This window comes from Poromitra crassiceps, assembly GCF_964638095.1.
Source record: "Poromitra crassiceps genome assembly, chromosome: 8".
NCBI lineage: Eukaryota > Metazoa > Chordata > Actinopteri > Beryciformes > Melamphaidae > Poromitra > Poromitra crassiceps.
In genome coordinates, this window is record NC_139629.1 from 35,827,804 (window position 1) to 35,840,303 (window position 12,500).

The 12,500-nt window shown below is 49.4% G+C and overlaps 1 protein-coding gene across 1 annotated transcript in view; it reads right to left on the bottom strand.

The window, feature by feature from the left end:
* LOC310781438 (nuclear receptor coactivator 3-like) overlaps positions 1 to 12,500 on the bottom strand; it is a 77,612-nt gene that overhangs the window by 17,675 nt on the left and 47,437 nt on the right. The window contains 2 exon segments of the mRNA XM_083642064.1: positions 4,260 to 4,420; positions 5,526 to 5,633. Of these exon segments, the coding sequence (XP_083498190.1) occupies positions 4,260 to 4,420; positions 5,526 to 5,617 (253 nt within the window). The 5' untranslated portion in view covers positions 5,618 to 5,633.

Here is a 12,500-nt window from a genome sequence, read left to right on the forward strand (position 1 = left end):
GCGAGGATGGGTATGAGTGAGAGAGAGAGAGAGAGAGAGAGAGGGGAAGAGAGAGAGGGAGGAGAGAGAGGGTGAGAGAGGGGGAGGAGAGAGAGGGAGGAGAGAGAGGGAGGGAGCGGGAGAGAGAGGGAGAGGGAGGGAGCGAGAGGGAGGGAGGGAGAGGACCAGGGCTGTGGACGAGGATGGTGCTCATTGTATTAATGCAGGGCTCGGTCTGAGGAGGAGGGGGTGGGGTGATGGGGGGCTGGGTGGGTGATGGGGGGCTGGGGGGGGGGGGGGGGGGGGCTGGGGGTTGAGGGAGTGGGGGGGGGGGGGGGTGATGAGGAGGGGCTGCTAGGCTGCAGGAATCATTCTATCTGATTAGCTCCCAAGGGGCACAGATACCCACACAAAGAAGAAGAGAAAACAGCCACTGCTGCCTGCCTACCGCCAGGCACTCTGAAGGTAGGCAGAACGAGATAGAAGGAAAGAGAGAGAGAGAGAGAGACAGAGAGAGAGAGAGAGAGAGAGACAGAGAGAGAGGGTGGGGGTGAAGAGACAGAACGAGACAGTGTGGGAGAGACAGACAGACAGAGAGAGAGAGAGAGAGAGAGAGAGAGAGAGAGAGAGAGAGAGAGATGGGGGTGAAGAGACAGAGTGTGGGAGAGACAGACAGAGAGAGAGAGAGGGAGAGAGGGAGGGGAGGTGAAGAGACAGAAAGAGACAGAGTGTGGGAGAGACAGACAGACAGAGAGAGAGAGAGAGAGAGAGAGAGAGAGAGAGAGAGAGAGAGAGGCTGCGCTCCATCGGTTGACTCAATATGTGAAGATGCTGCTGGGAGCAACCTGAAGATGCTGCGACTCATCATGCTGCAATACAGATGAGATGAGACAGAAGAAATACAAACAATCAAAAGACAAAGAGGGAAGAGGAGGAGGTGGGATGAGAGGAAGAGGAGGAGGTGGAATGAGAGGAAGAGGAGGAGGTGGAATGAGAGGAAGAGGAGGAGGTGGAATGAGAGGAAGAGGAGGAGGTGGAATGAGGACAGAGCAGAGCCGAGCACATTCAATCCAAGTGAGATTGAGATGTGAAAGGAGGGTGAAATGAAGAATGTCAGACAGAGCGAGTGAGCATGAGAAGAGGAGAGGAGAGGAGGGACAGGTAGATAGGGCTGGGCGATATATCGAATATACTCGATGTATCGCGGCTTGTGCCACGTGAGATGTAGAAATGACTATATCGCGAACATTCGAGTATAATTGTCACGCATTGTTTAACTTAAGCCGCCGGCATGACTCGCTTCACGTTTCCTCTTGTCAGCTCTCTCTCTCAAGGGAGAGCTCTGTCACACTCAAAAGGGAGGGGGAATCACATGGATACGTCAAACGCGTCAAACCGCGTCAGACACACCCGTCCTTAACCTATGTGCGATTCGAAATCACGCGTCCGCACCATAGACTGGCGAAACATGGCCGCCCCCAGTGTGGCTGTTGACAGTTTCAAATTATAACAAAACAACCACTATTGCGATTTGCAATACATGTCCCGCAAGGTTTCTGAGATTAGGGGAAAGTCTGAGCTGGCGTTACGCTAAACCAAACGTGGGGAGGAGCCAGCAGATTTGTTTGGTGTTAACGTTAGCTGATGTGGTGGGGGCTAACGGGGCTAACGTTAGCTAGCTGGTTGTGGCTACCTAGTTCAGCATTCAGCGCTCCACAAGCTTATTGTGACCAAAATCCCCGCATTTAAAGCACTTCATACTCCCAGAACTGGCGTAAACCATAGAGAACCTCATGCATTACTCAAAATGAAACGTCTAGGGTTTGTGTCTCGTGTCTCCAAAAGCAACTAACGCTAATAACGTTACATGCAAGCTAACGTAGCTAGCTGCAGGGCAGTCATGATCTATAAGGAAAACGAATGCGCACATATGTTGCCGTCATGTCAATAAGAGTCTAAATGTAATTTTTTATGTTTTATCTGCAGACTAAGCAGCTAGGCTTTCGGTTCTATAAAAGCCATTCTTTTTTGTATTGACTATTGAGTGATACACTTTACTAAAACAATCAGAATAGTGATGTCAGATTTGCTTAGGTCAGAGCTATGGAATATTAAATCATCCATCTTTGCTCACTATCTGCCCTTTCTTTCTTCTTCTTTTTTACCCCAGGTGTGCATAAAATACAGGTTAAGAACTTATGGAAAAGTCATGGAAATCCTTGGTCAAAATGTGTATGAACCCTGAAGGGTTAAATTGAGCATTTGTGAGAGATTTCAAAAATATCGAGAGATATATCGTGTATCGCGATATAGCCGAAAAACATCGCGATATTCTTTAGAGGCCATATCGCCCAGCCCTACAGGTAGAAAGACAGAGACCAGTCTAAACCCCCCCGTGTCATTTCTGTCTTCCTGTTCCTGTAACTATGGCAACCTGTCAGCAGCCAGTCAGGACCAGCTGTAGCCTCTTCCCCTTCCTGTCGAGGTGGCAGACACTGACTGAGCCCAGCAGACGCACAACAAACCAGCTCCAGCACCGCCCTATCTCCCCCTGATCACCTTCAATGGTATGGTACATGATGCACATCGGATCAGAACCGAGGAGTTGGATCCATTGTGTAATCTGCACTACTGGTTCGTTGTGATTTGAGAGTTAGGGTTATCTCACCCTGTGGTCATTTCAATACAACACAGACATGTTGTTTGCTGTGAGCGTGATGGAGACAGAGTCATGACAACAGCAGCTGGAACACAACTCATCATTTGGCAGTTCAGCAGAATGGAGGGGCGAGTGATTACCTGCACACTTTAATTAGGCAGAACCTGGTGAGGCCAGCACACAGCTGTGCACACGCACACAGCTGTGCACACGCACACAGCTGTGCACACGCACACGCACACACACACACACACACACGCACACACACACACACACAACACAAACACACACACACACACACACACACAACACAAACACACACACACAAACACACACCAATGACAGGTTCACAAAGCACTGCCAATGTTTCCTCCCAAACATAAACAGTTGAGGCTGTGAAACGGGTGGGAGATGAATGACTGATTCGTCCTTGCACCTGGGCTCTGTGTGTGTGTGTGTGTGTGTGTGTGTGTGTGTGTGTGTGTGTGTGTGTGTGTGTGTGTGGACAGTGGCGTGCCATCCATTAGGCGAACTAGGCAAATGCTAGGGGCGCTTGAGCCGTTAGGGGTGCCAGAGAGAGTTTTTTTTTTTTTTTTTTTTTTTTTTTAAACAAATACTTTTTCATGATAATAGGCCTACTATTATTTTGCAATAGTATACCAAAAATAAGCACAACAACGTCTTAAGTCTTTAAATAATAGTGAAATAATTTTTCTAATTCTGGCTTTCTGGCTGCCTGGGCTGCAGCACTTTCACCATGGTCCCTAATCCATACCACCCCACCCCCTGCGCGGTGGTGTTTTACTGCTTTATATAATATTGTATTTTACTGTATTTTATTGTATTTTATATTATTAATATTGTAATTCTTATATTTGCACTAGTTCGTTGCTCCCATTTCCAATAAACTTCAAATGCATAAAGCTATACAGTTTATGTGTGACTGTATAAGTATTTGTGGTGGAATTAGCTGCGATATAATTTTTATTATATTTTCTTTGGGGGGGGGGGGCACCAGCAAAAATCTTGCCTAGGGCACCAACTTGGTCAGGCACGCCACTGTGTGTGTGTGTAGGGCTCGGCTCTGGGTGCCACCAACAAACACCCTTCCGGTCTTCTCCTCGATTGTCCAATTGTACTTGGCCAATCCCCCCTGCTGTCCCGGTCGTGGCTCCGCCCCCTCTGCCAGTCTGGGAGAGTTGTAGACTAGCACATGCTTCCTCCGATACATGTGACCAGCCGCTTCTTTTCACCTGGCAGCGAGGAGTTTCACCAGCAGGACGTAGGAGGATCCCGCTATTCCCCCCGGTTCCCCTCCTCCCCCCTGAACACCTGAACACCTGACCGAGTGCACATACCCCTTAATCCGGCTTCCCACCCACAGACACGGCCAATTGTGCCTGTATAGACGCCTGACCAAGCCAGAGGTAACACGGGGGCTCGAACCTGCGACCCTCCTGTTGGTAGGCAGGGAATCTACCGCTGCACTACCCCGGGGCGCCCTGTTCCACATTTCCTCCAATCATTTCACACCAGTCCATCTGCAGCGGACCTGCATTGCGACCCCCCCCCCCCCCCCCCCCCCTTCCCCCCAGTTCCCCTCAGACGCCTGCTCACTCACCCTGCTCTTTGATCTGGCGGATCTGGCGCACTGTCTCTTTAAGGATGGCACATTTGTCCGGCTTGACGTTGAAGCTGTCGATGTCGCTGAGGTTGGCTGAGATCAGCTCCGCCAGCTCCTCGATGTACTTGCTCTCCTGCTCCCGCCGCCTCCTTTCGCACCTGCAGAGGGCGACGTGCAGGAGATTACAGACACCATCACACACATCCTGCAGAGGGCGACGTGCAGGAGATTACAGACACCATCACACACATCCACCTTTTTTTACATTAACCCATTGATACCTGATGCAGCATTTGCGTGTATATCCCTCATTTGTGTGTGTATCCCTTTAACGTCACGTGGTTTGCGGTCTTAAAGGGATACACACACACAAATGCTGCATCAGGTATCAATGGTTTAAAGTCAAAGTGGCTGCAAGGTAGATGGAAAAAGCACATGCTTTTTAAAAACTAGAACAAAATGAAGATATCTGGTAGAAAAGTTCATAGTTATTTTGATCGGCGCACACAGGCTACATAATATGCGATGTTCTGTCAAGTGTTTGAGAGTTGTATCTAAGAGCTGGGTGTTATTGGAAAAGGCACATGTCATACAATCTCTCTCTCTTTTTTAATGACAAAAAATTTAGACAAAAATGTCTACAAAAAAAGTGTGACCACACCCCCCTGCCTGTCACGTGACCACACCCTGCCTGTCACGTGACCATACCCTGCCTGTCACGTTTTCACTTTGGCCGTCACTTTGTACAAACCAAGGAAGGAACCGGACGGCCTGGAGAAAGCACTGACCCAGTAGCCCAGTTTCCTCCATTTCCTCTCTTGTACTGATCACTCACCCCAGACCAGGCCGATCACACACAGAGTCACTCACCCCCAGACCAGGCCGATCGCACACAGAGTCACTCACCCCCAGACCAGGCCGATCGCACACAGAGTCACTCACCCCAGACCAGGCCGATCGCACACAGAGTCACTCACCCCCAGACCAGGCCGATCGCACACAGAGTCACTCACCCTCAGACCAGGCCGATCGCACACACAGTCACTCACCCCCAGACCAGGCCGATCGCACACACAGTCACTCACCCCCAGACCAGGCCGATCGCACACACAGTCACTCACCCCCAGACCAGGCTGATCGCACACAGAGTCACTCACCCCCAGATCAGGCCGATCGCACACAGAGTCACTCACCCCAGACCAGGCCGATCGCACACAGAGTCACTCACCCCAGACCAGGCCGATCGCACACACAGTCACTCACCCCAGACCAGGCGTGTCGCAAGTGGAGAGCTTGCGTTTCCGGTTTTCCGAGCTCAGAGGCTCCATGGAGTTGTCCCCCAGGCCGCTCATCATGAAGACATATCAGCACCTGAGAGGAACACATAAAGAAGGCGTTATTAATAACAGCCAGATTGGGATTATATCGGCCCTGCTATTACCCTTTCAGCCAGATTATGATGTAGGTATCTCTGGTGGGGGATAGACAGGCAAACTGTCCTTTTGAACCCAATATAAAAATGAGTAATACAGTAGCAGGGTGGAATGTGGATACACACAGGGGTAATATATGCGTAAATCATGCAAATCATATTCTCTTGGCAGCGAACCTAAACATGTCTCGTCTGCCGCCCCCTCCTTTGAGAAACCCAGAGTAAGCATGTGAGCCTGCTTGTTTGTGTGTATGTGTGTGTGTGTGTGTGTGTGTGTGTGTGTGTGTGTGTGTATGTGTGTGTGTGTGTGTGTGTGTGTGTGTGTGTGTGTGTGTGTGTGTGTGTGTGTGTGTGCATGTAGGAGTTCTGCAGCTCATACTGGTACATTCACACTAAACACACACACACACACACACAAGCACACGCACACACACACAGGATTAGCAGCGTCTCTGATGCTAAGCCACGCCGCACGACGCTAACCCTGTTAGACAGCCGTCTGTCTCCCACAATGCACCGCGTTCCGTCAACAGGAATTGAGTTGATAAAGGTTGCGGGGAGGAGAGGCAGATGGGAGGAAGAGCAGAGGAGAGAGGCGAGGAGACGGAACGGACGAGAAGAGAAGGAAGGAGGAAATAAGCAAGGGAGGAAGAGGAGGCGGGGAAGGGGGGGGAGGGGGGGGGAGCCAGTGCTGTGAAGCGTGCTCCGATTGGTCACATTCTTTGCCACGGTGACAGTGGCCGACACTGGGGAAAAGTGGAAGAGAGGGAGAAAAAGAGAGAGAGAGAGAGAGAGAGAGACTATGGTGTTAGACAGAGATACAGAAAAAGGCAGACAATGCAGAGGAGGGGGGGTCAGATGGAATAGAGGCGGAGGGAGTAGGAGGGAGTGAGCTGAGAGGAAGAGAGACACAGGTGAGTTAGAGGAGATGGTGTGAGATGTTTTGAAGGTACGTGTAGCACACAGAGAGGGGGGCTGGAGCTTCCAGTACCCCCCTCTTAACCTTCAGGAGGAGATGGTGTGAGATGTTTTGAAGGTACGTGTGGCCCACAGAGAGGAGGGCTGCAGCCTCCAGTACCCCCCTCTTAACCTTCAGGAAGAGATGGTGTGAGATGTTGTGTTGAAGGTACGTGTGGCACACAGAGAGGAGCTGCAGCCTCCAGTACCCCCCTCTTAACCTTCAGGAGGAGATGGTGTGAGATGTTGTTTTGAAGGTACGTGTGACACACAGAGAGGGGCTGCAGCCTCCAGTACCCCCCTCTTAACCTTCAGGAGGAGATGGTGTGAGATGTTGTGTTGAAGGTACGTGTGGCCCACAGAGAGGGGCTGCAGCCTCCAGTACCCCCCTCTTAACCTTCAGGAGGAGATGGTGTGAGATGTTTTGAAGGTACGTGTGGCACACAGAGAGGGGGGCTGGAGCTTCCAGTACCCCCCTCTTAACCTTCACAGCCAGGAGCGGCTTTCTCATTCCATTGATTACATGGTTATCCTCTGACCAGAGCGCCGCCTCTCCCGCATAGCAAATCAGCTCGACGGCAGGAGGGGGAAGGGGGGAGAGACGCCGACAAGGCCTGTTATTTAATCATGGTGCATCATCATCTCAAACGCCTCCTTGACGGATCAGAATAACCAGGGGAATATCTGATTGCATTTCCCCAAATCCCTCCCCCCCTCTACTCTCTTTCGTAAATAACGCATTTTAAACCTCGTCAACGAGATCACATCTGGCCCGAGACGAGCGGTGAGCGCACCTTTTCTCGGTTGAGGCGGAATCACTATGAGGCTCGCATTCACGCGTGGCTTGAAGACCGCGGCGAAGCCACAAGTGTGTTCCACGCAAGACGACGACGGGGGGGGGGATACTCTCGAATATCCGCCTAAAAGCGCGATGAGCAGAGAGGCTCTGGAGACACGCCGGTCCTCTTGCTCCGATCTCTCCCGTCCCCACTTTCCTTCAAGTCGCTCTTTTTAATCTCTCCCTTGAGTACCTCCCCTCTCTGTCTGCTTAGCTACCTGCCCACCTGCCTGTCTGTTTCTCTACTCGCCTACCCTCCTGTCTGCCTTCCTGACGTCCCTGTAAATCTGTCTGTTGCTCGTCTGAAGTCTGAAACTCCTGCTCGCTGGTATCTGATGAAACCACTGACTGCATAAAATATGGACGTCACGACAGCTCCCAAAAAGTGAAGACAAAACATCTTGATTGCCCCCTGGTGGATGGCTTCAGTATAGGTAATAAATCCTGCCCACTCCATGTTGGCGGACGGAACATGAGCCAAACAAACAAAACAAAATTTAAGTACACGCCAAATAAATATCCCCCAAAGGTGGTTTCTGTAGCTTCATTGTTCAAGAGCTAATTTTTCTGATGTTTGTTTTTAAAGAGTTTATTTGACAATATTAAAATAAAAACGTCTGATTGACAGCTGTGACAGCCACTCTCAAACCTCTGTTAGACGGCGGGACGGCTGAGGGGGGCTCCGCCCAACTCTATTGCGCAGACTCCGCCTCCGAATGACATCACACAAGCAAGATGGCAGCTCGCGGAAACGAGATATTTTGGCTTCACTTTTGCATAGCGGTAGGAAGTGGTACATATTATACAGTGAGTGGAAGAAGCCTGCCACGAGGGAGAAGAGGAGAGGAGAGGAGAGAGAGAGGAGAGAGAGAGAGAGAGAGAGAGAGGGGAGGGAGGTATAAAAGATGGAGGGTTCAGAACTCAAACAGCCAAAGGAAAGTGTCTGAGCGAAACTCGGCTCTCTGGTCCTCCGCTGATCCCGCCCGCCCGCCCGCCAGCCTATTGATGGAGCCCTCTCAGAGGGGGGGGCGCTCTAATTGCAGAGTGAATGAAGCGGCCCCAGAGATTGGCTGATTAGGAGGCTGCAGAATGCCCCGGGGAAATGGGTCACCTCCAGTCTGGCGCAGGCCGCCCGCTTCTGCAGCGCGGGGAGAGAAAGTCAATTACACGCCACAGGCAGTAGTGGGGCCTGGTGGCGGAGAGGCGGGGCTGCGGTGGCGGAGAGGCGGGGCTGCGGTGGGCACAGAGCAGCGGCAGCAGAGATGCGTAAAGAGGGAGATGGGAGAGGGTGACAGAGAGAGATGGGGGCGTGAGGATGGAGATTTAGTGGGAGTGGCTAAAGAGGGCGAGATGATTATGGCGTCGTCGAGGGGGCGGGAACGTCACGCCAGAGCTGAGAGTGAAAAGAGACGGGACTATTCCCCTGGCTGCCTGTAGGAGGCACTAGCTCCTTAATCCTGCCGCATGTTCGTTACAGACTGCAGACTAGTTCATAATGTTGTTGATGACTGGAAGGCATTCATCAGAGCCGGAGGCGATAGTGGGGGGAGTGGTTCATCAGAGCGGTTGCCAGGCACCTGCTCAGCCGGGCCCAAACAAACAGAACCAAGCCCCGCGGGTTCTGACCGAGCCGTCGCGGTAAAGTCACTGTTCTTGTCCTCGCACGTTATCATGCAGGCGAATTGATGCGCTGAACTTTCACACCGAGCGCAGCAAAGACTTTTTGACCCGCTTCTCAACGCTGACGTCGACCCGAGTCGTTTCGCGGGGGTCGACTCAACCGCGCCGCCCCGCTTTCACGCTGACAAGTCGACACCCGTGTGCTTTTTTCCGGGTCGCTGGGCCGGTGTGAAAGGGGGCTGGGTTCAAGCTGCAGGAGCCCACAGGGATCCATGCAGGGTTTACTGTCCACATAATGAGCAGAGGAAACAGCTCATCTCAGCAGAGCACAAAGCAGGCAATCTAATTACAACTCCAACTTCACATCCTGCAGGAGAAAGAGAGGGTCTAAGACTGACATTGAGATATATGGGCGGTTTTACTTTTACCCCACTCGCGCGCCAGCCGTATAACATTTTGTGGGCGTTCCCACACATATGCCGACTGTCTCTATGGAGTACCAAAGTCACGCCCCACTTCCGGGTTCGCCATGGGGCCTAGGGAGTGAAATTCCCCATTCATTTCCCCATTGGCGAATTTGGAAAATCCTTATAAAAAGAGTTTTCCTTGGACAAACCATAGACAGTACACATTTATAACTAACGTGACGTCACCCATTGGTTTTTGGACTTGTGTTTTGAAACCATGAGGTTGGCATTTTCACTGTGGTCATCTTGGTTATTATCTGGAGACAGAAAATTTGGACAAGAAGAGCTGGAGCGCGGCCTGCTATTGGTCCGTGATGGTGGGAGCTGCACGATCACTGGACAGGCGACCTGTCAATCACGGCCCAAAACATATTTTCTATTGTCTATTTCAGTGGTTCTCAACCTGTGGTACGGGTACCACTGGTGGTATGCAGGGCTCCCTCCCTCTCATACAGTACATTTATATTCCTGGGTGGTACTTTGTGTAAAACCTGGTCTATTTTATAGACCAAATTTGGTCTATATTTTATAGACCAAATTTTATGGGGACCATAATTTACCAAATGAACATCATGCTGTATTGAACACTTGAAACTAGCGATTGAGGCGATAAACTCATTCGGAAAGTGTTTAACTCAAGTAAGAAGTAGGCTCATTTTCCCATTCACTTCCATGTAACATGACTTCTTTTTGCAGCCCCCCCTGTAGGCCATTCGAAATAATGCAGGTTTAAGTTACTTACGCATTGGGCGAGATTGCCCCATGGCGAGATTTTGGCACTTTACTGAAAGCAGCACGCTAATCTCAAGAATCTGAAGAGTGAGCAAAAGAGACAGAGAGATGAAGAGAAAGAGCTGGAGTGAGTCAGAGGTCCGTAGAGAGGAGAGGAGCCATCATGGCCGCTCCAGTGTTTCGCTGTGTGTTTGCTGGAAAAATGAGCATGAATGATTTGGGGTGGAGGACGAAGCTCCTTCTCTCATGACTGATGGTGTTTGTGTGTTTGGAAGCCATTAGGCAGCTGCTTACGAGCCACGGCCACCCTGTGGTGGGAAGAGGGAGGCGCAGGGAGGAGGCGCAGGGAGACGACCAGGGAGAGACGACATGAAGGAAGAGATATGATGAGGAGAAGCAGAGAGGAGATGGGTTTAAAATAAAGAGGCAGACACACAGACAGAGAGACACACAGACACACTGACAGAGAGACACACAGACAGACACACAGACACACAGACACACTGACAGACACACTGACAGACACACAGACACACACACTGACAGACACACAGACAGACAGACAGAGACGAGGATGGAAGGAGAAGAGACATCGGTACGATGCGATTGGGAAGGACAGACAAGGACGACGGGGTTGAGTGACTGGAATGAACATACCGGGGGAGTGTGTGTGAGTGTGTGTGTGTGTGTGTGGGGGGGGGGAAGGGGGGGTCAGCTGTCAGCTGAAATGTAGACATTGTAGTCAACATTGGCTGATTATAGCTGAACTATTCATAATATATAATCAGAAATATTGTGATTACAGGTGGATAATGGATCACACATGTAAATGTACACACACAAATTACATATATGTTCATAATGTTCTAGTGATATTTGACATGCTCCCAGTAAGCCAATAAAACAGGACTGCATATGAACATCTGTGGCAGACAGAAGCCACTGAGAAGTTATTATTTTGCCCATTAAAAACAATAAACGAAGCTATACAATACAAATGATGTTTCTGTATGACAATAATAACATTGAGAGCATTCTTCTCAGTATCTAAATGGTAGTAGCTGCTCTCAGGACAAGACTTCCTGTCAATGTGTTTTCAAAATAAGATGAATGTAAAATGTCTGGTCTGACAATTGCCTGTTGTGGCACTTTTGACAGTAATCTACATGTGTATTTTAAGTTCTTTGAAGTAGAAGTAGAAATCTGCAGCACAAACAACGAGAAAAGGAAAATCTCAAATTATATATTTAGCAAAATGTTTAACAACGCCGCTGCCTGCTACAACCAACGCTTTTCTGCACTGGCCTTATGCTAGGGTTCGAGCTAGCCTTGTTTTTTGTGATACATACAGGGTTCCCACACATAACATCAAAACCAAGGACTTTTCAATGACTTCACTGATGATGTCACAACTTTGCATCACTGATGACATTGCAATGCTCTTATGACATCACTGATGATGTCACAATGACTATGACATCATCAGTGATGTCACAATGCACAATGAACATTGCCCACATGCTCCCTTTCATAATAGAAGATTGTTGGTTGACATGAGTGACTGTGATGGACCAGATTATGATGAAAATCAAAACACTTTTGAAGAGAGAGCGTATGAAATAAGATTAGAGCTGAGAAGCACAAACTTTTTTATTGCATTATTTTTATTGGTGATATAAACACAGCACAACAAAGCACAAAAACAAAAACATCCAACACTAACATTAAACACTAACTCACAAATCCTCAAATCCTTCCCTGGCCGTGGGAACCCGGAATTAAATGTTTACTGGGTGGATTTTCAAGTGTCTCTTCAGGTTTCCTTGGTGACCAAAACCTTTACCACAGACTAAGCAATTAAATTGTGTCTCACCTGTGTGGACTATCATGTGTGTCTTTAAGGATCCTTTACAACCAAAACCTTTACCACAGACTACGCAATTAAATTGTTTATCTCCTGTGTGGACTACCATGTGTGTCTTCAAGGATCCTTTTTGGCCAAAACCTTTAGTACAAACTGAGCAATTAAACTGTTTCTCACCTGTGTGGACTATCATGTGTGTCTTCAGGTGTGCTTTTTGACCAAAACCTTTATCACAGACTAAGCAATTAAATTGTTTCTCTCCTGTGTGGATTATCATGTGTCTCTTCACTTCTCCTTTACAAGCAAAACCTTTATCACAAACTGAGCA